We start from the raw sequence: 25,618 nt of genomic DNA, 5'->3' as shown, positions 1-25,618 counted from the left end.
TACATTCATATAATGACTCATTTAATCCTCACAACCACCATGAAAATTACAATTATAATCCCCATTGTATACATCAGGGAATTGAGGCGTAGACATGTTGCATAACTTTCTCAAGATTACACAGCTAGTAAGGTATGGTGCTGCTGCTGCTAAGTCGCTTACGTCTTGTCCGACTCTGTGTGACCCCATAGACGGCAGCCCACCAGGCTCCCCCGTTCCTGGGATTCTCCAGGCAAGAACACTGGAGTGGGTTGCCATTTCCTTCTCCAATGCATGCAGGTGAAAAGTGAAAGTGAAGTCGCTCAGTTGTGTCCGACTCTTAGCGACCCCACGGACTGCAGCCGAACAGGCTCCTCCGTCCATGGGATTTTCCAAGCAAGAGTACTGGAGTGGGGTGCCATTGCCTTCTCTGTAGTAAGGTACAGATAGAGCACAGAGGGGAACCCAATCTGTCAGGCTCCAAGTCTGTGTTCTTAGGCGTAATGCTGTACTGAATAGTAGCAGTGGGGATGCATACATAGAAACAACAAAGATAAAGCCATTTAGTGATTTGTTGGCCTCAGAGACTACGGAGAGAGAGGGGTCACGAATGATTAGATTTCTGGCTTGGAAAATTTGGTAGATGCTATTTACATAATGAAGAGCAAGATTTTGATAGGGAGTGGTAATGTTGCAGAGAAGAACCAATTCTGACTTCATGTTGGAACTATTTCCTTGACTTGCTTTCAGTCAGTCAGTCAGTTCAGTCACTGAGTCGTGTCCGACTCTTTTCGACCCCATGAATTGCAGCACGCCAGGCCTCCCTGTCCATCACCAACTCCCGGAGTTCACTCAGACTCACGTCCATCGAGTCCGTGATGCCATCCAGCCATCTCATCCTCTGTCGTCCCCTTCTCCTCCTGCCCCCAATCCCTCCCAGCATCAGAGTGTTTTCCAATGAGTCAACTCTTCACATGAGGTGGCCAGAGTATTGGAGTTTCAGCTTTAGCATCATTCCTTCCAAAGAAATCCCAGGACTGATCTCTTTTAGAATGGACTAGTTGGATCTCCTTGCAGTCCAAGGGATTCTCACGAGTCTTCTCCAACACCACAGTTCAAAAGCATCTATTCTTAGCACTCAGCCTTTTTCACAGTCCAACTCTCACATCCATACATGACTACTGGAAAAACCATAGCCTTGACTAGACGGACCTTTGTTGGCAAAGTAATGTCTCTGCTTTTGACTTGCTTTACCTTGCTGTTATCATAATCATTCAATAATGGCCTATCTAAGAGGTCCCACCCCTGTCTGTTAAACTAAAGTGCCTTTGTTTAGCTCACAGAGAATCAGACCCTGTCCACCTGTGAAAAGAAGAGATTAACACATCCCTTCCCTGATTCCCTGGAGAAGGAAATGGCAACCCACTCCAGGATTTTAGCCTGGAAAATTCTATGGACAGATTAGCCTGGTGGGCTACAGCCCACGGGGTTGCAGAGAATCAGACACAACTGAGCGACTAACAATTTTACTTTCTTTCCCTGATGCTTGCCATTCTCAGAGATGTTTTGGAAGACTGATGGCTATTTTTTACTTTACTTACTCATTGTCTTTCCTTTTGTTTACATACTGTTGAAGCCTGGCTTGAAGGATTTTGAGCATCATGTTGCTAGTAGGCTAAATGAGTGCAATTGTGCAGTAGTTTGAACATTCTTTGGCATTGCCTTTCTTTGGGATTGGAATGAAAACGGACCTTTTCCAGTCCTGGGGCCACTGCTGAGTTTTCCAAGTTTCCTGGCATATTGAATGCAGCACTTTCACAGCATCATCTTTTCGGATTTGAAATAGTTCAGCTGGAATTCTATCATCTCCACTAGCTTTGTTTGTAGTGATGCTTTCTAAAGCCCACTTGACTTTACACTCCAGGATGTCTGGCTCTAGGTGACTGATCACACCATCATTGTTATCTGAGTCATGAAGATCTTTTTGGTATAGTTCTGTGCATTCTTGCCACCTCTTCTTAATATCTTCTGCTTCTTAATACTGTTTCTGTCCTTTATTGTGCCTATGTTTACATGAAATGTTCCCTTTATGTGTCATTTTCTTGAAGAGATCTCTAATCTTTCCCATTCTATTGTTTCCTCAATTTCTTTGTATTGATCACTGAGGAAGGCTTTTTTATCTCTTCTTTTTTTCAGCTATTTGTAAGGCCTCCTCAGACAATCATTTTGCCTTTTTGCATTTCTTTTTCTTGGAGATAGTTTAGATCACCATCTCCTGTACCATGTTATGAAACTCTGTCCATAGTTCTTCAGGTACTCTGTCTATCATATCAATCCCTTGAATCTATTTGTCACTTCCACTGTATAATTGGAAGGGATTTGATTTAGGCAACTTGAATGGGCTAGTGGTTTCCCCTACTTTCTTCAATTTAAGTCTGAATTTGGCAATAAGGAGTTCATGATCTGAGTTGCAGTCAGCTCCCAGTCTTATTTTTGTTGACCATATAGAGCTTCTCCATCTTGGCTGCAAACAATATAATCAACATGATTTTTGTTTTGACTGTCTGGTGATGTCGATGTGTAGAATCTTCTCTTGTGCTGTTGAAAGAGGGTGTTTGCTATGACCAGTGTGTTCTCTTGGCAAAACTTGTTAACCTTTTACCTGCTTTGTTTTGTACTCCAAGGCCAAATTTGCCTGTTAATCTAGGTGTCTCTTGACTTCCTACTTTTGCATTCCAGTCCTTTATAATGAAAAGGACATTATTGGGGGAGGGGTTGTTCATTCTAGAAGGTTTTATAGGTCTTTATAGAACTGTTCAACTTCAGCTTCTTTAGCATTACTGGATGGGGCATAGACTTGGATTACTGTGATAATGAATGGTTTGCCTTGGAAACAAACAGAGATCATTTTGTTGTTTTTGAGATTGCATCCAAATACTGCATTCTGGACTCTTGTTGACTGTGATGGCTACTCCATTTCTTCTAAGGGATTCTTGCCCACAGTAGTAGATATAATGATCATCTGAGTTAAGTTCACCCATTCCAGTCCATTTTAGTTCACTAATTCCTAAAATGTCAATGTTCACTCATGCCGTCTTCTGTCTGACCACTTCCAATTTGCCTTGATTCATGGACCTAACATTCCAGGTTCCTATGCATTATTGCTCTTTACAACACTGGACTTGACTTCCATCACCAGTCACATCCATAACTGGGTGTTGTTTTTGCCTTGGCTCCATCTCTTCATTCTTTCTGGAGTGATTTATCTGATCTCCCTTGGAATTCAATCTTTCAGTGTCCTATCTTTTTGCCTTTTCATGCTATTCATGGGGTTTTCAAGGCAAGAATTCTGAAGTGGCTTGCCATTCTCTTCTCCAGTGGACCACATTTTGTCAGAACTCTTCACCATGACCTGACCATCTTGGGTGGGCCTACATGGCATGGCTCCTAGTTTCATTGAATTAGACAAGGCTGTGGTCCATGTGATCAATTTGATTAGTTTTCTGTGATTGTGGTTTTCATTTTGTCTGCCCTGTGATAGATAAGGATGGGCTTATGGAAGCTTCCTGATGGGAGAGACTAACTGAGGGGAAAACTGGTTCTGATGGGTGGGGCCATGCTCAGTAAATCTTCAGTCCAGTTTTCTGTTGATGGGTGGGGCTGTGTTCCCTCCCTGTTGTTTGACCTGAAGTCAAACTATAGTGTAGGTAATGAAGATAATGGTGACCTCCTTCATATGGTCCCATGCAGGCAATGCCACACTCAGTGCCCCTGACCTTGCAGCAGGCCACTGTTGACCCATGTCTCCACCGGGGACTCCTGGACACTCATGGGAAAGTCTGGGTCAGTCTCTTGGGGGGTCACTGCTCCTTTCTCCTGGGTCTTGGCGTGCATAAGGTGACTGTATGGAGCTTCTCTATCTTTGGCTGCAAATAATATAATCAATCTGATTTTGGTATTGACCATCTGGTGATGTCCATGTATAGAGTCATCTCTTGTGTTGTTGAAATAGAGTGTTTTCTGTGACCAGTGTGTTCTCTTGGCCTTTCCCTCTCTGTTCTGCCTTTTGACTTTAGTGCCTCATTGCTTTTTTCCCTGCTTCCATAAAAGAACATGGATCCCTTCCCTGACAAGACAGTTATTTTGAGACATTAGCCTGCCATCCTCTCGGTCAGTCGACTTTCCGAATAAAGTCATATTCCTTGCCTCAATGCCTTGTCACTCGGATTTACTGACCTGTTTTATGGCAAGCAGAGCAAGCTTGGACTTGGTAACAGAAGTGGGTGGCAGGAATAAGCAAAGACACGAGTTAGTGTAACACATGCTGAAATATACTTTCCTGTGAACTTCCAGGTAGAGCTGATTAGTAAGCAGTTGGAGATACAGGTCTGGAGTTCAGAAAACAGGACTGGGCTAAAATATGGATTTGGTAGAGATATACTTTAATCATTCCCTTTCTCAAAAATAGACCTTCAGAATCAAGCTCAAACGTCTGAGAAAGGCATTTAAGACTACTTCCTCTGCTTGCACTTTCTGTCCCTGTCTTAAGGTGCACATCACATCATACTTAAGTCCTGAAACAACGTTAGATAGCTAGATACTCAAGCCTTTCTTAGCCCCAACAGAAAATAATTTCTCTTTGTTACCTTATGGCTCTGAATTTATTCTTTCCTTATGTACTCATCATTTTCAACTTTGTAGCTTTTCTCCTCTGTTGAGAAACTCTCCACATTCTATCTTATATGACAATTGTTACTGTATATATTTTATCTCTACTATAGGCTGAGAGCAGTGACCATACCTCCATACCTCCTTCAAATCTGTTTACAGCAGATGCCTGGTAAAGTACCTCAAGCTATCTATACATATATTCAGTAACTACTTCATGAGTTGAAATAGATTCATTTCATTTTCATAGTTTCCCTTGATTTAAGGTAAGAATTTATAGTATTTGTTTTGAACATAATACTCAAAGATAGTACCATATAAACATTTTTTTTTAGTCATACAAGTTCAAAAACACCTCACCAAGCATAAAGTTAATCTAGAAATAAAAGCTTTAAATAAAAGGAAATGTGGGCGTGAAATGCAATATTCCTACATGGAAAAAAAATACTTGGCCTTGTTCTCAGAGAGAGACAAATTTTCAGACACATTAGAAATGATGATGTGGATAAGAAAATTGGTACCCTTGCACATTTCCTGGGGATTAAATGTCTACACCTCCAAGGTAAATGGATGAGCAAAATAATTTAAAGTTTGTATGCATGCAGTTTATTAACATGTATGTTGTAGATTACACAGTCTAAAAAGTAGTGCAACAGTACAAAGTTATTTATTCATATCTTCAAATATGACTATTATACTTAAGAATAATTGTAAACCTACTGCTGTGGATTTGTCCATGTTGAATGCTTCTTGTTTTTTCCCCCAGAACAGAAATATGGAACTTGATCAGATATAACCATAGTTTTAAAACGGCATCCTTCTAAATGCTAATATTACAATTCTACAGATCACTGAAACTGCAGTAAGTAGATAGTTGTTAAAAAGAAGCATTTTAGTTCTCTTTTGTATGAGAAAGGTTACTACTTTTAAAAGAATTCTTCAGATCACACTGTCCTTGAAAGAGTAGATTTTTATGATAATCATTATAAATTCTATAGGAAGATAGTTGTAGAATTATCTTTACAAAATTGTGGGTTTTTTTTTTAAGAATAAGATTTCTCACTCTTTATGTATTTATGGAATTTCCTCAAAAAGCCTTTTCTGTGTAGGCATTTCACAGAATCCGTTACTTCCCTGTATCATGTTACTTCATCTGTATCATGTGTTATTTTAATGATTAGTTTTCCTTGTTACTTTTGGACACTTAATGAATGCATGTGTTATGTTTTGTCATTTTCACCAGACTAGTATGTATTTACTGTATGGAAGGAAGTAGAAGTGTTAATTGCTCAATTGTGTCCAACTCTTTGTGACCCTTTGGACTGTAGCCCACCAGGCTCCTCTCTCCATGGGATTTCACATGCAAGAATACTGGAATGGGTAGCCATTCCCTCCTCCAGGGAATCTTCCCGACCCAGGGACTGAATCCAGGTCTCCCGCATTGCAGGTAGATTCTTTACCATCTGAGCCACCAGCGAGGTGGCGTATATCATATATATGATTTACTGGATATCATACCATATGTCTGGTGGAAAAGTGAAGTACTTCTCTTTTCTCAGTTAAATGAGAAGCAGAGTAATTAACAGAGAAAGAAGAAAAAGTGGTGTCTGAGATGTGAGGAGAGTGGAGAAGTTATGACATGATTGTATCAGAGAGTTCCAGTGGAAATTAATGGACAATGCTGATGGCTCTTGCAGCCTGTAGTTTATTTAACAAGATGGCCAGCAACAATTCTCACCATTTACTATTTATGCTTTTTGGTTATCCTCTCTCCTTGGACTTACTGAGTGGCTTCTAACAGAAAGACTATGGGAGAAGTGGTGAGATGCCACATCTGAGATTTAGTTGTGGAAGACTGTTGCTGCCATCTTGGGCACATGCTGTCTCTTGGAATGCTTTTTCTAAGAGAAGCCAGCCCCTAGCCCTGTGGAGTGGCTCATGGGTTAAGGATACAAGCCCTGTTAGTGACCTTAGAAACAGATTCCCTTACCCTCCACTCCGACCCAGACAAGACTTAGAAATGAGACCACATCTCTGGGCAGCAACTTGATATGAGTAACTTCACTAGAAACCTGAACCAGAGGAATCCAGCTAAGCTGTTCATAGATTCCTTATCCAGAAACTGTGAGATAATTTATTATTTTCAGTGGCTACACTTTGGGGGTTACTTTTTATGCATCAGGAGATAACTATTACAGCCCTCTTGAGACATGTGGTCATAAATTTAAAAGATACTGAAAGAAGTTACAAATGTAAAGTAAGATAACAGAGGTATGTATTTTTTTTAGTCACATTCTGATGCACAGAAAGGGAAAGCAAGCAAAATTAAACCCAGGTTACTCCTAGAGCAGAAGAAGAAAAGATAGGGAAAAGGAGGAGATGAAATAAAGACACATTTTTAGCTTTGCTCTCTATATTTCTGTATATTGAATTATTTATAATCAGTTTATGTTTATTCTTTATGTGTATAATTTAAAATAAAAGACAATGCTTAAAAAAGCAGCATTGAAGACTTCTTCCTGATAATATACTATAGAAACAGGCAATGTAGTTTATCAGAGAAGGGCAAAATCACAGGGTTCGATCTGCTTCTTGAACGGCATTCTCATAAGCACAAAGTAAAGCCTTCAGATCACAGCTAAGGGTTGTTTGCAAATGCGAGGTTTTAGCCCCTGCTAAGGCAGCAGCATTCCCATTCCATGTAAAAACCCAGATGAACACTCTGTTCAAGGTCCGGAGCTCTGCAGCTATTGGCAAAGCGCACAGGGAACCTTGGCATCTGTCACCCAAGTCTGCGTCATTTTTCTTTGTGTGAGAACCTCTAGAGGCCCAAGGATAAAAGGCATCTCATCATTTATGCGTCAAGTACTGTTAAGTTAGATTCTCTAAGGCTTTCATTGACTGTGTCATTTTAGCCTCATCATTCTTTCAGGCTGTTACTCGATGAAGGTGTAAACACCAACGGGGAAAATAAAGACTTCTTGAGGTCTGGTTTGTTTCCTAATTCCATGCCAAACCCTTTTGGTGTGGGTAGTTTCCTTGGCAATTATTCACTGTGCTTTGCTTACTCTGTCCACCTTCTAAAATTTATGCCCCTTAATAGTGGATATAAAGGAGCAGAATTGTCAATTCACTGAAAATAAGACAAAATTAATACTAAATAACTGAATATAATGTGATTGAATTTCCATTCCTATTAGATTGACGTCTTTAAAGCATGGACCATACCTTCTGCTTGCAACATTCACTAAACATCTGACTTTGCCAGGCAAAAGATACATCAGGAATCGCCCAGAGAACCATGTATCATGTTTTCTTGGCCATGTCATCATCCTATTTTCTCTCACCTCATCTTCCCTCTATCCTGCTTTCACCTGTTTTTCTACCTCTTTTGGGGTCAGATTTTTACATGCTGCCATTAAAAAATTTATCTGATAGTACAGGTTTATTTATTCTAAAAACATCCTTCAACAAAGCATTCACGGAAAACTGGTTTGCTGTTGCAAGTATTAATTACTCACAAATCAATTAATTATTATAATTAGGAAGCAAAAGTTAGATTTTAACATGTTTCCAATCACTTGTAAAAACACACAGCAAAAATCACCAATACCTGAATATGAAATCAATGTCAACTAATTACGTCTTACTGAATGTCTCAATTTCAAGACCTTAAACTCTAGGTCTTTTCCTTCTACTGACCTTCACACGATTCGCCACTTGGTGAAAACATCCCATTGTCATGGTAGCCATCTCTGCACTCACAGTGGTACCATCCAGGCAGGTTGATGCAGTTAGCACGGCTGTCACACTGAACAAAGCCATCAGAGCACTCATCGATGTCTGGGCAAGAAAACACAAATGAGATGTTATACAATTTTTGCCTCTCTCTCTAAGAAACTAAAATATTCTGTTAGATGGGTACTAAAATATTCAGTGCCAGCAAATCCTTAAAACTGAGAAAATATAAAATAAAGGCAGTCTACTTGGCTGTTTTTGACAGCTATACAGAAAGAATGTAGTGGGATTAATAACAGGACAAACATCTAGACAGTTTCCCTGCTGCAAAAGTCACCAATTGCAGAAAACGGAAAAAGAAAAGCATCTATGGTACTCGTTAGTGCTGCTTGCCAAATATTTCCTGCTCTTCTCCTGGACACAAGCTAGGATTGCCGTGTGACTTCCCGAAGCCAACTAGGGAGTGATATGTGTCACTTCTAGGCAGAGTCTTAAATGCAGCCTGTGGATTTGCACATATTCTTTCCCCATCACAATGACCAGTGACTTCCAGGAGCTCTGAAGTTCAACCTGAGTCCTGAGTGAAGATGATATGGGGCATAGTCCTCCTCTACTTGCGGTGGACATACAGTAAGAACAAGAAATAAACCTTTTTGCTTTAAGTCACTGAGATTTTAGTCTTTTATTACTATCAACATAATCTCTAGTATATGGCAATAGCATTCATGCATCAATATGCTTCTGATTTTTGAAAATATATCTCATTTATGTCACCTTTTAATTGGTTCATATATATCATTAACTCATTCAACCCTCAAAAAAGATCTTGATATGTAGACAGTATACTGAACATATGGGAAAAAAATGAGGTAAAAGGAAATAATAGGATATAACCAAGGTCATCTAAAAGTTCATGGTAGCCTAACTTCCAGCTATCTGTTCCTTCTTACAGGCAGACACAGGTTCAAATTGGCAAAATTACCTAAATAAACAGAGTATGCATCTTGAGTCTAATATATTGCTTACAGTAGCTTTTCACTAATCCCAAATGTTATGAGGTCATTATTCTCCTTGTTCAGTCTGTTGATGAATGGGAACATCTGATGCTCATCCAAGTCTCTTTACTCATTCACAGAAGAAAAAGTGAGGCCTAAAGTTGCCTGGCAGAGTGTCCCCTTCTTCTTATATATTGTCTGGGTTTCTGGATGCATGGGGTTGCCTCATTTCAGCACTCAGTCATTTCTGACTCTTTGCAACACCATGGACTGCAGCACACCAGGCTTCCCTGTCCACTGTCAACTCCCAGAGCTTATTCAAACTCATGTCTATTGAGTCAGTGATGCCATCAACCATCTTATCCCTTGTTATTCCCTTCTACTCCTGCCTTCAATCTTTCCCAGCATCAGGGTCTTTTCCAATGAGTCAGTTCTTCACATCAGGTGGCCAAAGTATTGGGGGTTTTAGCTTCAGCAACAGTCTTTCAAATTAATATTCAGGACTGATTTCCTTTAGGATTGACTGGTTGGATCTCCTTGCCATCCAAGGAACTCTCAAGAGTCTTCTCCACAATTTTAAAGCATGAATTCTTCAGTGCTCAGCTTTCTTTAGGGTCCAACTCTTACATCCATACATGACTACTGGAAAAACCATAGCTTTGACTAGACAGACGTTTGCTGGCAAAGTAATGTCTCTGCTTTTTCATATGCTGTCTAGGTTGGTCATAGCTTTTCTTCCAAGGAGCAACCGTCTTTTAATTTCATGGCTGTAGTCACCATCTGCAGTGATTTTGGAGCCCCCCCAAAATAAAGCCTCTCACTGTTTCCATTGTTTCCCCATGTATTTGGCATGAAGTAATGGGGCTGGATGCCATGATATTAGTTTTATGAATGTTGAGCTTTAAACCAACTTTTTCACTCTCCTCTTTCATTTTCATCAAGAGGCTCTTTAGTTCTTCACTTTCTGCCATGAGGGTAATGTCATCTGAATATCTGAGGTTATTGACATTTCTCCCAGCAATCTTGATTCCAGCTTGTGCTGCATGCAGCCTGGCATTTTGCATGATGTATTCAACTCTGCATATAAGTTGAATAAGCAGGGTGACAAGCCTTGAAGTACTTCTTTCCTGTTTTGGAACCAGTCTGTTTTTCAATGTCCATTTCTAATTGTTGCTTCTTGACCTGCATACAGATTTCTCAGGAGGCAGGTCAGGTGGTTTGGTATTTCCATCTCTTTCAGAATTTTCCAGTTTGTTGTGATCTACACAGTCAAAGGCTTTGGTATAATCAATAAAGGAGAAGTAGATGTTTTTCTGGAATTCTCTTGCTTTTTTTGACAATCCAGCAGATGCTGGCAATTTGATCTCTGTTTCCTCTGCCTTTTCTAAATCCAGCTTCAAGATCTGGAAGTTCATGGTTCATGTATTGTTGAACCCTGGCTTGAAGAATTCTGAGCGTTACTTTGCTAGCGTGTGAGATGAGTGCAATTGCGTGGTAGTTTGTGTATTCTTTGGCATTGCCTTTCTATGGGATTGGAATGAAAATGGACCTTTTCCAGTCCTGTGGCCACTGCTGAGTTTTCCAAATTTCCTGGCATCTTGAGTCCAGCACTTTTACAGCATCATCTTTTAGGATTTGAAATAGCCCAACTGTAACTCCATCACCTCCACTAGCTTTGTTCCTAGTGATGCTTCCTAAGGCCCACTTGACTTCGCATTTCAGGATGTCTGGCTCTAGGTGAGTGATCACACCATAGTGGGGTTGCCCCAGACCTTGCTAAATGATCTTCTGCCATATCCATCTTGACATCCTTGCCATGCCTGCAGATTCCACTTGCCGAGGTAGAACAGGCTTTCTTAATGTTTCCCACATATTCAAAAGCAGAGACATTACTTTGCCAACAAAGGTCCGTCTAGCCAAGGCTATGGTTTTTCCAGTGGTCATATATGGGTGTGAGAGTTGGACTGTGAAGAAGGCTGAGTGCCAAAGAATTGATGCTTTTGAACTGTGGTGTTGTAGAAGACTCTTGAGAGTCCCTTGGACTCCAAGGAGATTCAACCAATCCATTCTAAAGGAGATCAGTCCTGGGTATTCTTTGGAAAGAATGATGCTAAAGCTGAAACTCTAATACTTTGGCCACCTCATGTGAAGAGTTGACTCATTGGAAAAGACTCTGATGCTGGGAGGGGTTGTGGGCAGGAGAAGGGGATGACAGAGGATGAGATGGCTGGATGGCATCACCGACTCGATGGATGTGAGTTTGGGTTAACTCCGGGAGTTGGTGATGGACAGGGAGGCCTGGTGTGCTGCAATTCATGGAGTCGCAAGGAGTCGGACATGACTGAGCGACTAAACTGACCTGAACTGAACACCTGAGTCATATTTCCTTTTGCAGTGACCATCATGAAAACGTCCTTCCTTCCTTGTTGTAGGGAAGACGAAGTACTTTTTAGAGTTCTTTCCCTCCAGACAGTCCACTTTAATTCAGTTAGATGAGACTAAGAAGGCAGTAAATACTGTTGAGCTGGACTGGAGTATCCACTGCTTTAAGCTTAGTCTCATCTAATTCCAAATTCTGGAAGTATATATTTCTTTCACTCTCTTTTAAAATTTCTCTTTTTCTTTGTTCAATTTTGAAAGAGATAAACTTTGAATAAAAGAATAAATTTTTTTAAAAGGAGGAAAAAATGTCATCACTCATTTACTTCTTGATAAACCCAGAGATCCTTCACTTAAAGAAGGTACAAACCATTGTCTTAGATCAGGTAATAAGCGAAAAAAATAAATATTTCATATGATTGCAAGATTTTAACATTATTTCAAAGCCATGAATGAATGACATGTCACTGTGGTTCCTCTTCTGAAGAGTCAGCCCCTGCTGTCAGTCTTTCCTATTGTCCAAATAATTGTTAGTGGTTAAATCAGCTAGCCATTAACTTCCTGACATACAGCTGATGTGGACTGCTTCAATTTACTAAGACCTTACAGGTTTCATGAAACAGGTTATTTGTATTTCAGGTGCCTTCCTAACTGATGATCCTCTGATTTATAAATGGGACTAAAATGCTATACTCATTTCAGCTTTATATGGTCTTTTCCTCTAACCCAAATGATGCAGAAAATTGGTTATGTCATTTCTTAAGTGCATGGACAAAAGAAAACGGGTTGGAATTTAAGCTTTGGAAGTGAATTTATTGGAAGAAGGCCATGAGGGGGATGTTCAGAGTACCTTATTTTAGAAAAATTTGTTCTTTAGCATTGGCGATTTGGAAGTAACTATTAATGAAACAGAGCCTTCTCTACTGAAGCAACTTTCACATTTCATGTACACTTTTATTTAGCCCTTTTATCTTTCTGCCACACAAGGGTTATCTCAGGTCATATGACACAGATATATATTTAAATGTTACTTCTCATTCATTTTCTCTTGTCAGTCATTCTAATCATCAGGACCACTGTTATACTGCTTCATCCTCACTTTTCTTTGTTTATGTTTCAGCAGCCTTCCTTGATCTATAACCATTAAATTTTAATAGGAATGCTATGTAGTATATTAGTGGATATCCCCTGAAGACTGGAAATTGAAACATATGCTGGCCATAATGCATTTTCCTATACAATTTGAGTATTATTATTTGACTGTTACTATTAAGTTGTATTTTAAAAGGTAAATAAGCAAATATATGCCACTCTTTAATTAACCTTTCAATACTTATTGAATACCTGTTATATGCCAAGTACTAAGTGCTGGGAACACAAGGATACTCAATGCAGAAGTAATTCCTGCCTTTCCTGGGTACAGTATATATCTAAATTGTGTGTGGTTTTTGTTTGTTTTTTATTATTTTACTTGAAATTTTCTTTTTCTTTTAAATTTTACTTTATTTTACTTTACAATACTGTATTGGTTTTGCCATACATCAACATGAATCCACCACGGGTGTATATGAGTTCCCAATCCTGAAACCCCCTCCCACCACCCTCCCCATACCATCTCTCTGGGTCATCCCAGTGCACCAGCCCCAAGCATCCTGTATCCTACATCGAACCTAGACTAGCGATTCATTTCTTATGTTATATTATACATGTTTCAATGCCATTCTCCCAAATCATCCCACCCTCTCCCTCTACCACAGAGTCCAAAAGTCTGTTCTATACATCTGTGTCTCTTTTGCTATCTCTCATACAGGGTTATTGTTACCATCTTTCTAAATTCCATATATATGTGTTAATATACTGTATTGGTGTTTTTCTTTCTGGCTTACTTCACTCTGTATAATTGGCTCCAGTTTCATCCACCTCATTAGAACTGATTCAAATGTATTCTTTTTAATGGCTGAGTAAGACTCCATTGTGTATATGTACCACAGCTTTCCTATCCATTTGTCTGCTGATGGACATCTAGGTTGCTTCCATGTCCTGGCTATTATAAACAGTGCTGTGATGAACATTGGGGTACACGTGTTTCTTTCAATTCTGGTTTCCTCGGTGTGTATGCCCAGAAGTGGGATTGCTGGGTCATAAGGCAGTTCTATTTCCAGATTTTTAAGGAATCTCCACACTGTTCTCCACAGTGGCTGTACTAGTTTGCATTCCCACCAACAGTGTAAGAGGTTTCCCTTTTCTCCACACCCTCTCCAGCATTTATTGCTTGTAGCCTTTTGGATCACAGCTATTCTGACTGGTGTGAAATGGTACCTCATTGTGGTCTTGATTTGCATTTCTCTGATGAGTGATGTTGAACATCTTTTCATGCGTTTGTTAGCCATCCGTACGTCTTCTTTGGAGAAATGTCTATTTAGTTCTTTGGCCCATTTTTTGATTGGGTCGTTTATTTTTCTGGAATTGAGCTGCAGGAGTTGCTTGTATATTTTTGAGATTAGTTGTTTGTCAGTTGCTTCATTTGCTATTATTTTCTCCCATTCCGAAGGCTGTCTTTTCACCTTGCTTATAGTTTCCTTTGTTGTGCAGAAGCTTTTAATTTTAATTAGATCCCATTTGTTTATTTTTGCTTTTATTTCCAGTATTCTGGGAGGTGGGTCATAGAGAGTCCTGCTGTAAATTGTGTTTTAAGAAAATAAATTGATTAAAGTCTGCATTTACAATCCTACAGGACAGTGTTTCCTAAGATGTGACACATCTGCCACCACTGGTATGGTATTTAGGCGATAATAGGTAAACATTTTATTTCATGTTTCTGCATTATTTCTATTTATAGTAAGCTATGGTTTTTCCAGTAGTCATGTATGGAGTGAGAGTTGGACCATAAAGAAAGCTGAGCGCCTAAGAATTCATGCTTTTGAACTGGAATGTTGGAGAAGACTCTTGAAAGTCCCTTGGACAGCAAGGAGATCCATCCAGTCAATTCTAAAGGAAAACAGTCTTGAATATTCATTGGAAGGACTGATGCTGAAGCTGAAGCGCCAATACTTTGGCCACCTGATGTGAAAAACTGACTCATTAGAAAAGACCCTGATGCTGGGAAAGATTGAAGGCAGAAGAAGGGGATGACAGAGGATGAGATGGTTAGATGGCATCACTGACTCAATAGACATGAGTGTGAGTAAACTCCGGGAGTTGGTGATGGACAAGGAGGCCTGGCATGCTGCAGTCTACAGGGTTGCAAAGAGTCAGACACAACTGAGCGACTGAACTGACTAAACTGATAGCAAGTGATACTAACAGTACAGTAGTGAAATCGTATTTAAATTTTAAAAGTCAGAGGGATTACAGAAACCACATTAAGTATATATTGGTATAGACAATATATAAATATGACAAAAGTTATTAAGATGTCATATACATAACCAGAGTTTTGATATAGCATGGAACAATTATTCACATTTCAGAACAAATTACTGAGTAATTCCTTAGGTACTGAAATGTCTTAATTCATTTAAAACATGAATCAATTTATCAAATACAGTATAAATATCCATATGTCATGGTTCAAATTATATACTTGTCACCATTTAGGATAGCAAAGTAAAGCTGGCCAGATAACGTACATTGCTTTATTTCATACTTTCATGTTCTTGCTATTTTTAATTTGTTTATGAAAACTTTTCTACTTTGGTGAAAGTAGAAAATGAAAGTGTGCTTGAATTGCCAAAGTATGCACTTCCCAAAAGGAGGAATGTTTGTTTGGGTCATGGTTCTAATTAAAGTGAAAGATAAAATAAGCAGCATTGTAAGCTATCTGATGGTATGTATACTGTTAGTTACTCTGTAAACTTTAATAAGAATTGAAATCTGATCCGCCACTTAAGAATTAAGTAGATTTTTATCTATACACAAATTTAAATATTACTGTGAGTTAGAATATCTAAATGCACAGATACATACATATTATACTTTACATAACATATATTAACAGAAAATAGCAAAAAAAAAAACCCAAATAATTTATTTCTTCCTACTTTTTTAGGTCAGTTAAAAACAAGCCTTCATATTATTGAGTTAGAAACACAGAGAACAGCAGACCTAGGGGGGAAAAAGTTATAAGAACCATCAAGTTTGAACAAATTACTTTCCAACTGAATAAGAGTATTCAAAAAGATCAGTACAGGATGTATAAGTTCATATGATTTATTCTTGATTATAAGGGCCTTAATTTTACACTCTGCAGGTACATTATATAAAAAACTAAAAATGAATTTTATGAAAAACTATGATTTCATTACATATTCTGTCTTAAGAAGGAACTAGTTTGTAGTTCCTTGGGAACACTTAGAACTTTCTCAGCAGCTACTTTTAGAGCAGCCAGCTAGTGATGATATTAAGATGCTGTCCCAGAGCGCAGAGAATCTAAAATCCAAAAACTGTTTAGCTATCCAATAGCAGTTACAAATAGCAGTTATACTCCAGGGATCAAAAACGACTTAGAAAATAAAAGTGGAAGCACTGTAGGGATAGATTTTCTAGAAAGTGCATATGTTTTAAGGACTTCCCTGGTGGCTCAGAGGGTAAAGTGTCTGCCCACAACGCAGGAGATCTGGGTTTGATCCCTGGGTCAGGAAGATCCTATGGAGAAGGAAATGGAAACCCACTACATAATCATTAAAAATAAACCAACAGGCAGAAAACAAGAAAAGAAACTGTATGAACAAAAAAGAAGCTCACAGATGTTAGTATCTTGTCGTAGATGAAGCAGTCAAGGTCAAACCACAGATCAGAATTCTCTCAAGTCCATTGGTCTTTCTCTCACCGTAGGCTGCCTCTGAAGACCAACTTGGCCAACCAGAAACAGCCTATATTCTGAGATGTCTCATAATATATGCTAATGTGAGTGAATTTCAGCTCTTTGGTGTGCTAACTGTGTAACAGTGAGTACTTTACTAAACCTCTCTGAGTTTTCTGTTTTTGACCTAGAAGTAATACTCTCTATCTCTTAATAGTTTGCTGTTGACTACTACGGACAACAGAGGATGAGATGGCTGGATGGCATCACTGACTTGATGGATGTGAGTCTAAGTGAACTCCGGGAGTTGGTGATGGACAGGGAGGCCTGGCGTGCTGTGATTCATGGGATCACAAAGAGCCGGACATGACTGAGCGACTGAAATGAACTGAACTTAACTGAATTGCCATTAAGTAATCTTCTAATAACTTTTCCTCACAGGAGAAACAGTGCCTAGCTCATAACAGGTATTCTTCCCTATCTTTTTGCTCACTTTTCAAAATTATCTCGACTCTTTGGGTTTTCTATTTATCAGTTTGTGAATTTTTCACCAAAAAACCCAAAGCAAATCAAAAAAATAGGGTGAGGGGAAGTCTGAATTGGTTCTATAGACTGATTTGGTGAGAACTGATTCTTTACATTATTGAAACTTTTAATCCATATACATGATGTATTTCCTCTTTCTCTAATGATTTTTATAGCTTCTATGGTCTTCATAGGTTTTTAAAAGGATGTCTTCTATATATTTTGCCTGGGCTTATTCTTAAATGACTTTTTTTTTGGTATTCATTTTATTAACACTAACATTATTTTCCCCCCACTTTATTAAGGTGTAATTCACAAAATGATAATATATTTAAAGTGTAAAAATATGATGATTTAATATAAGTATAAAGCATGAAAGGATTCTCCCATTGAGTTAATTAGCACATCCATCAGCTTTTTATTTTTGGTAAGTGCTGGGGTCCAGCCCCTGCAGGATCCAGGGGTACCTGAAGGAGAAACGGTGTCGGCGAATGATGTAGAGAGAGATAAGGAAAGAATGTTGTAGATAAGAAAATAGAGGAGAGAAAGAGGCTGATATTCCTTGGTTTACACAAAAAGCTAATAAAGTCTTAGAAGCTCAGGCAGGAAAGTGAACGCAGAGAGCCTCTGTGTTCCAAGGGATCAGCCTGAAAAAGAGAGGAAGGGAGAGAGAGAGAGAAAGAAAGAAAGAGAGAAAAAAAGAAAAACTTGGGGGTGACCAAGCTTCTTCGGTGAGCAAGGCCCATTACTTTATTTTCAAAAGGGACTTTTATACCTTAACTTGTACATAGAGGGAAATGAAAGATGCAAAGTCATACAGAGTCAGCCCAAACATTACATCTGTTTTGTCTTTATCGAAACCAGGATTTTTTCTGCATACCTTTCCCATAAACAATATTGTGTACATTATCTTCTGGCCTTGGAGGCCTGTGAACATTTTATGACCCTCTTTTGATAAAGGCTGCTCAACCAGAAAACTTATTTTCCCTCAAAGTGTTTTTTCTTTATATTTCTAATCTATGTCAGCCTCAGAAAATGCTAAACAGAGTTACATTTCTCACAGAGCAAAGGTGCAGTGAGTTACAATAAAGAACCGATTAGCTCAAAGGTCTGATGTGGTTAAATTCAAGGCTACACTTGTTTTTCTTACATTCCAACTATGTTAACTAATGCACTCCCAGGTGCACAGTGGATAAGAGATATGGGAACTTAGCAACAAGCATTGGCCTAATAATGAAATCTTACACCAGCACTACTCTAATAACTTTTAACTCTTTGAAAGGCTCTATATTTTTAGGCTTCCCGTGCCTCTCACAGTTGGGAGGTTGTGAACAATCATATGCGTAGCTGCAAGAGTCTGGATAAACCTGCCAACAAAACTAGAATGCTAACAGAGGGGGTTTGAACTGAAATATTCCTCTCATGTCCAGGAGACTTATTAGCTAGAGCCCTAAGTTGATTTTCTCCAGAGAAAGGTTGTCGGGGATGGCCCCCTGTACGTCAGGAGAGCTCGTGAAAGGCACAAAATAGTAAGACAGACAGATTCTGATTTGGGGGTAGATGCTCAAGCAGGTCTAGGGAGTCCCTCGAGTCCTGAAGTCTTGCTTACAGTTCTCTTCCACATGACCTTGTCATGGGTGGGATCTCCCAGGCTGGCTCCTGGCAGGTAAGAACATTGAAACTGTACTCTTTTTAGAAAATTTTTATTATACAATACAGTGTTATTAATTATAGCTATCATGGTACACATATTATTTCCTCACACCTAAAACCATCTATATTGACATAACATTTATATACAGAAATGATCAACAATTTCATGAGTTTTGATATGTAACCACTACACAATCAAGTTATAATAAATCGTTTTCATGCTCCCAATTTTCTTAATATTATAATAGCTTAAAAATAATGTCTGTAAATATGGGCAGTGACTGCATCTGTGTGTGTGTGTCTGTTTTCTCTAACATCTACCAAAGTACTGGACACATATTTAGAGGTTCATAAGCATTTACTGAGTGAATGAATGATCTATTTGTATCATCAAGTAACTAAATAGCAACCTCAGCATGTCACCTTTTGAGTCCTGCCAGATCAGGGGGAACTACAGCAGGGGTGGTAGCTTAAAAGCATTCACTAAGATGCAATAACAAGATAAGATGACACTTTCTCATCCTACTTCAAATATTTATGTCAAAAACTTGATTATAATATTAAATGGAGTAGAACTGGTATAAAAAAATGTTCACTACATGTATAAGATACAATATAAATGTAATGGTGTATTTAATATATATAACATATATTATTAATTTTTTAACAAAAAGGGTACATCAAAATTTCTAATTAAAGATGAAAGATTAAAAACATTGTTAAATCTCTTCTTCCTCTAATCTTATAAACATTATGTTAAAGGAACAAAGAAACATGTAAATAAAGGCAAAAAAGAAGCAAATAAATAAAAGAAGCAAATTCAAGAAATTTCTAAGTTAATTAAAGGTCTACTGATGAATAATCAACCCAACCACCTCCTCCCACCTAAGAGGGCAGCTGAAAGAAAGTAATTACCTCCACAGTTAGAATGGATTGTTCTTCTGTAAGGAAAATAAATATAATGTGTGGCAGAAACTAAGTAGCTAATGTAGGAATTATCCTTTGTAACAAAGACTCCTGCATTTTATTTAAATAAAACCCAATTTAAATAAACCCATTTTAAATAAAACACAATACTGTTTTATTTAAAAATAAATCAATACTGTTTTATTTTAAAATTTTTATTTAAAAATTTAAAAAAAAATTCTTAAACATTATCATGAAATCAAGGAGAAACAAATGCTTGAGGAAAGACTGTAGCATTTAACAGAGTAACCAAGATATACCATCATAAAAACTGACCCTGAAGGAAACAGAGATAATAAATGGAACACAACTTAAAATATTTCTAGTTAATGCTTTCTGATAGATTTGGAAGAATATTTCATCATAAGGGATACAGTGTTATAAAAAAAGGAATAGTCAAAGAATAAGAAGGAGATTTAGTTCTCTAGAAAATTTCCAATTTTTCCTTGGAAGATTTAATTTCTTGGAAATTAAAAATATAATAGCTGAATTTAAAAAATGCAATATAAGACTTGAGAGATCAGCTACTTGAATCCAGATACTCTAGTTGCAGAGGTCAAACCCTGACCCCATATACAACACCACCTCAAATAAATTAAACAGACATTTAAACTCACATTGTGAAATTTCACAATAAGTACAAAATATAAATCTTAATATCTTCCAGAAAGGAGATAACCCTTATGTACAACCTTCAGGTTACACATAAGGGGATAAGAATAAGTCTAGCATGACACTTCTCACTGTGGTAAGACAATAAAACAATGATTTTGACCTTAGAATTCTATGCTTGGCAAAACTATTAAATACCTATAAAAGCAAGATAAATATATTGTAAGACATAATTTCTTAGAAAGTTTTTGTGCCATGCACTAGTTTTTAAAAGATGTTACTGATGATGTAATGCAATAAAATAAAGAACTAAATCCAGGTAGTGAAAGACCAATCAGTAGTTCACACTCTCTCCTAAAACCTCTCACTTTGCAAGGATATAGCCCTGTCTTAGTTCTTTTACCTCACTGCCTCTATATCTGGTCTTCTTTGCAGCTTTTATCTTCTCAATCTCCAAAAGTTTCAGTTCCTTAGAGATCTATTCTCAAGTATTTTATTTTCCATCTACTTACTTATTAATTATTTCATCGAATACTAGTGCTTTAAATACTCAAACACCATCAATACACTGAAAACTACCTGTAGTGGGTTGAATACTGTTCCTAAGAACTTCAAGTCCACTCAGAGCTCAGAATATAACTCTATTTGGAAATAGGAAATTAAAAAAAAATTATCTTTAGTAGATAAAACAAGAAATGAAGGTGAAAACATATACTGGTAAAGGCTAAAAAAGTAACTTAAAGGAAATATAGATGGGCAGTGGTACAAGGGAGACAAATCATCATTTATCATACAAAAAGTCTATTAATAATGTATAAAATGAACCAATTAAACAAAGCATCATAAAAACATATTAAAAGAATAGGAAAGCAGTCCCTTCTAGCACTTTGTCTCAACTGGAATTTCACAAGAGAATTAAGTTCTAATGCCCTAAGGCATCCTGAGTAAACTATAAATGAACTTCTCCCTCATGTAGCAGGTATGGTACTAGTTATGTGCCATCCTTGGGAGATACGAGAAATTAGTTTCTCTGGCCATTTTTTGGTGTAGCTCCAGGGAGGAACTACTCTTAGAAAAACTGATAGAAGGTAAGCAGGAAGTGAGTCAGGGGAGCTGTTGCTTTTCAAGTTGTATGTTTGATTTTTTTAACCAGGTATCTATTTTCTTTCATGTACATAAAAATACTTTTAAAGAACATTCAGAAACCCTCATCTTTAAAATGTTGAGTATAATAGGATGGCAATTTTGCTAGTAGCGATATCTAGATGAAAAGAAAAATGAGCCAGAAGCTCTGGAGAAAGATATGAGGACTGGAAGCATGTGGATAATATAATCATAACTGATACTTCTCATTTAACATAGAATTGAAACTCTCTCTGATGTGTTAGCAGCAAGTTGAACAAAGTGTTTAATAAAATGGAATTCTGGAAACTCCTAGAAATTTAAAAATCTTTGCCAGTTCTATTCCTTTTACAGGGTAGCTTAGCTTAATGTGTAGGATATGAGACTTAGAATACTTTTTTTACTTATTCAATCACTTGACAAATACAGACCAAAAGTCACTCATAAACAACATGCTAGTCATTATGGCAGTATACCCAAGAGCTCATAGCCCAATAAAAAAGATATAGCATTAGTACAAGTGTCTCAGATACAAGATAGATGTGAGTCCTGAAGGAAGAATACAGATGAAGAAATATGTGAATTCAGGAATGAGACACTGAAACTCTGATCATTAAAACCCAAGCCACTGGAGTAAAAACACACCTGAACAAACACTTCCAGATTTATTCCTATAAATACTAGCAAATTACTTAAAACATTTATTCATTTATTATATTGTAATCAAGTTCAGTTCAGTTCAGTCACTCAGTCATTACAGTCATGTCCAACTCTTTGCGACCCCATGGACTGCAGCATGCCAGGCTTCCCTGTCCATCACCAACTCCTGGAGCTTGCTCAAACTCATGTTCATTGAGTTGGTGATGCCATCCAACCATCTCATTCTCTGTCATCTCCTCCTCCTCCTGCCTTCAATCTTTCCCAGCATCAGGGTCTTTTCTAATGAGTCAGTTCTTCACATCAGGTGGCCAAAATATTGGAGCTTGAGCTTCAGCATTAGTCCTTCTAATGAATATTCAGGACTGATTTCCTTTAGGATGGGTTGGTTGGATCTCCTTGCTGTCCAAGGGACTCTCAAGAGTCTTCTCCAACACCACAGTTTAAAAGCATCAATTCTTGAGCACTCAGCTTTCTTTATGGTCCAACTCTCACATCCATACATGACTACTGGGAAAATCATAGCTTTGACTAGACAAACCTTGGTCAGCAAATTAATGTCTCTGCTTTTTAATATGCTGTCCAGGTTGGGTATAGTTTTTCTTCCAAGGAGCTAGTGTCTTTTAATTTCATGGCTGCAGTCACCATCTGCAGTGATTTTGTTACTTTTAAAATAGACATGCTTTTTTTTCACACATTAGATGACATTATAGCTAGACTCCCAAGATAATATGAACTGCTTGCTCTATAATAAGGAGTAGATCACTTTAAAACAGAGTAAAACCAGAAAGCTCTTAACTACTATGCTTCCCTGAGCCACTTTATAATAGCAAGGATTAGACTGCCTACTTGATTTTGAGATTATTTCCAGAAGAAGAAAAAGAAAGCTGATTTCTCAAACTATCCAGTAAGAATAAGATAGCTGGAGTGCTTTTGCGTAATAATCTATCACAAGCTTTCTAATTATTAACATAACACTACAAAAGGCTTTATGCATTTTGATGAACTCACCAGTTACTCAGAAAAAAGGTTTTGAATGGCATGCCAAGAAAGGTAAGTTGACAGTCAAAATAGCTACTCTGTATTTATTAGAGAACTAACTGACAAATTTATATCAGGAGAAATACTGCTTTGAGTGAAATGAGCTCACTAATGGCATAAATAAAGAAACGGAATACTACAATTTCCACATATCTGAATGAGAAGTCATCAGGTAGAGCTTTGAGTGGGTCCTAAACAAGAAGTATACTGATGGATGGTTTCTATTGGCTTTGAGCAAGTGTCAAAAGATAGACACTTTGATAGACTACTTTCAGATCATTTTATTATAACAACTGCTTCCATCTCTATTAAAACATTCACTAGCTTAATACAGGATTCTCAGCCAGTAATGAAACATCACAGCTCTCCCACATTGACAACTGAAGGGAAAAAGATACCAGAAAGGAAGTAATTGAGCAAACCAATAACTTCTTCCAATTACAATTAAACAAAACAGCCTATGGGTTTCTTAAACATAGGTTTACTCATTTATGGTGCTGCCAAACCACAGAGGCTGAGGGCCACTTCTTGGTCCTGTCATTATGTTGTCACTTAATCAAACTCCTTCCAGACTAATTATATTTTTTGTTCACTTTAACAAACCATTTCTTCATGATAGTTAGATTAGTTGTACAATTAGATTTGATTCCCTAAGGCAACACCAAATCATAGATCAAAGGGTTTCCAGTCTTGAGTGTTTGATTCAGCCTAATTCTGTATTTGAGTAAAGCATTAAAATAAAAGTCCTTTAGACTACATTTTTATGATTATCTGAAATAAATAAGGGACTAGAGGTAAAGAATCTGCCTGCCAATGCAGGAGATGCAAGAGATGCAGCTTTGATCCCTGGGTTGTGAAGATCCCCTGGAGGAGGAAATGGCAACCCACTCCATTATTCTTGCCTGAAAAATTCCGTGGACATAGGAGCCTGGTAAGCTACAATCCATAGGGTCACAAAGAGTTGAACATGACCGAAAGACTGAGCATAGGAGAGGGAAAGGTAACTGACAGCCACCTGGCTACTAAGTGTCAGGTATTTTATTTGGCAACAAAATAACATTACACTACCACTTCCATCACATCATCATACCACTGTTCACATATACACACACCTAAACATTTTTTTTTGGTTTTTATTTATTTATTTTTTTTTTTAGTTTTTTTTTTTTTTTAATTTTAAAATCTTTGATTCTTACATGCGTTCCCAAACATGAACCCCCCTCCCACCTCCCTCCCCATAACATCTCTCTGGGTCATCCCCATGCACCAGCCCCAAGCATGCTGTATCCTGCGTCAGACATAGACTGGCGATTCAATTCTTACATGATAGTATACATGTTAGAATGCCATTCTCCCAAATCATCCCACCCTTTCCCTCTCCCTCTGAGTCCAAAAGTCCGTTATACACATCTGTGTCTTTTTTCCTGTCTTGCACACAGGGTCGTCACTGCCATCTTTCTAAATTCCACATATATGTGTTAGTATACTGTATTGGTGTTTTTCTTTCTGGCTTACTTCACTCTGTATAATCGGCTCCAGTTTCATCCATCTCATCAGAACTGATTCAAATGAATTCTTTTTAACGGCTGAGTAATACTCCATTGTGTATATGTACCACAGCTTGCTTATCCATTCATCTGCTGATGGACATCTAGGTTGTTTCCATGTCCTGGCTATTATAAACAGTGCTGCGATGAACATTGGGGTACACGTGTCTCTTTCAATTCTGGTTTCCTCGGTGTGTATGCCCAGCAGTGGGATTGCTGGGTCGTAAGGTAGTTCTATTTGCAATTTTTTAAGGAATCTCCACACTGTTCTCCATAGTGGCTGTACTAGTTTGCATTCCCACCAACAGTGTAAGAGGGTTCCCTTTTCTCCACACCCTCTTCAGCATTTATTGCTTGCAGATTTTTGGATCGCAGCCATTCTGACTGGTGTGAAGTGGTACCTCATTGTGGTTTTGATTTGCGTTTCTCTAATGAGTGATGTTGAGCATCTTTTCATGTGTTTGTTAGCCATCCGTATGTCTTCTTTGGAGAAATGTCTATTTAGTTCTTTGGCCCATTTTTTGATTGGGTCGTTTATTTTTCTGGAATTGAGCTGCATAAGTTGCTTGTATATTTTTGAGATTAGTTGTTTGTCAGTTGCTTCATTTGCTATTATTTTCTCCCATTCCGAAGGCTGTCTTTTCACCTTGCTTATATTTTCCTTTGTTGTGCAGAAGCTTTTAATTTTAATTAGATCCCATTTGTTTATTTTTCCTTTTATTTCCAGAATTCTGGGAGGTGGATCATAGAGGATCCTGCTAAAAACATTCACATAGTAACTGGAGAAATGATATGTAGGGACCCAAAGGAAAAACAATCCTTATACAAGCAGAGCTGCCATAGCTACTTGTTTTCTATGGAAGCCCATGTATTTCTCAGGAATTTATCCTGCTGCTTAAAGGTGAGATTCAATATTGTAAAGCAGTCTGGCAAGA

General features: G+C 37.9%; 1 protein-coding gene across 4 annotated transcripts in view; it reads right to left on the bottom strand.

The window, feature by feature from the left end:
- Positions 1 to 25,618, bottom strand: part of NELL2 (neural EGFL like 2) — a 400,596-nt gene that overhangs the window by 17,248 nt on the left and 357,730 nt on the right. For all 4 annotated transcript variants that reach the window (XM_004006428.5, XM_042246832.1, XM_015094719.4 and 1 more), the window contains one exon: positions 8,350 to 8,490. In XM_004006428.5, the coding sequence (XP_004006477.2) occupies positions 8,350 to 8,490 (141 nt within the window). The remainder of the gene's footprint in view (positions 1 to 8,349; positions 8,491 to 25,618) is intronic.

This window comes from Ovis aries, chromosome 3 (genome assembly GCF_016772045.2).
Source record: "Ovis aries strain OAR_USU_Benz2616 breed Rambouillet chromosome 3, ARS-UI_Ramb_v3.0, whole genome shotgun sequence".
Lineage (NCBI taxonomy): Eukaryota > Metazoa > Chordata > Mammalia > Artiodactyla > Bovidae > Ovis > Ovis aries.
This window is presented reverse-complemented; position numbering and strand designations above follow the sequence as displayed.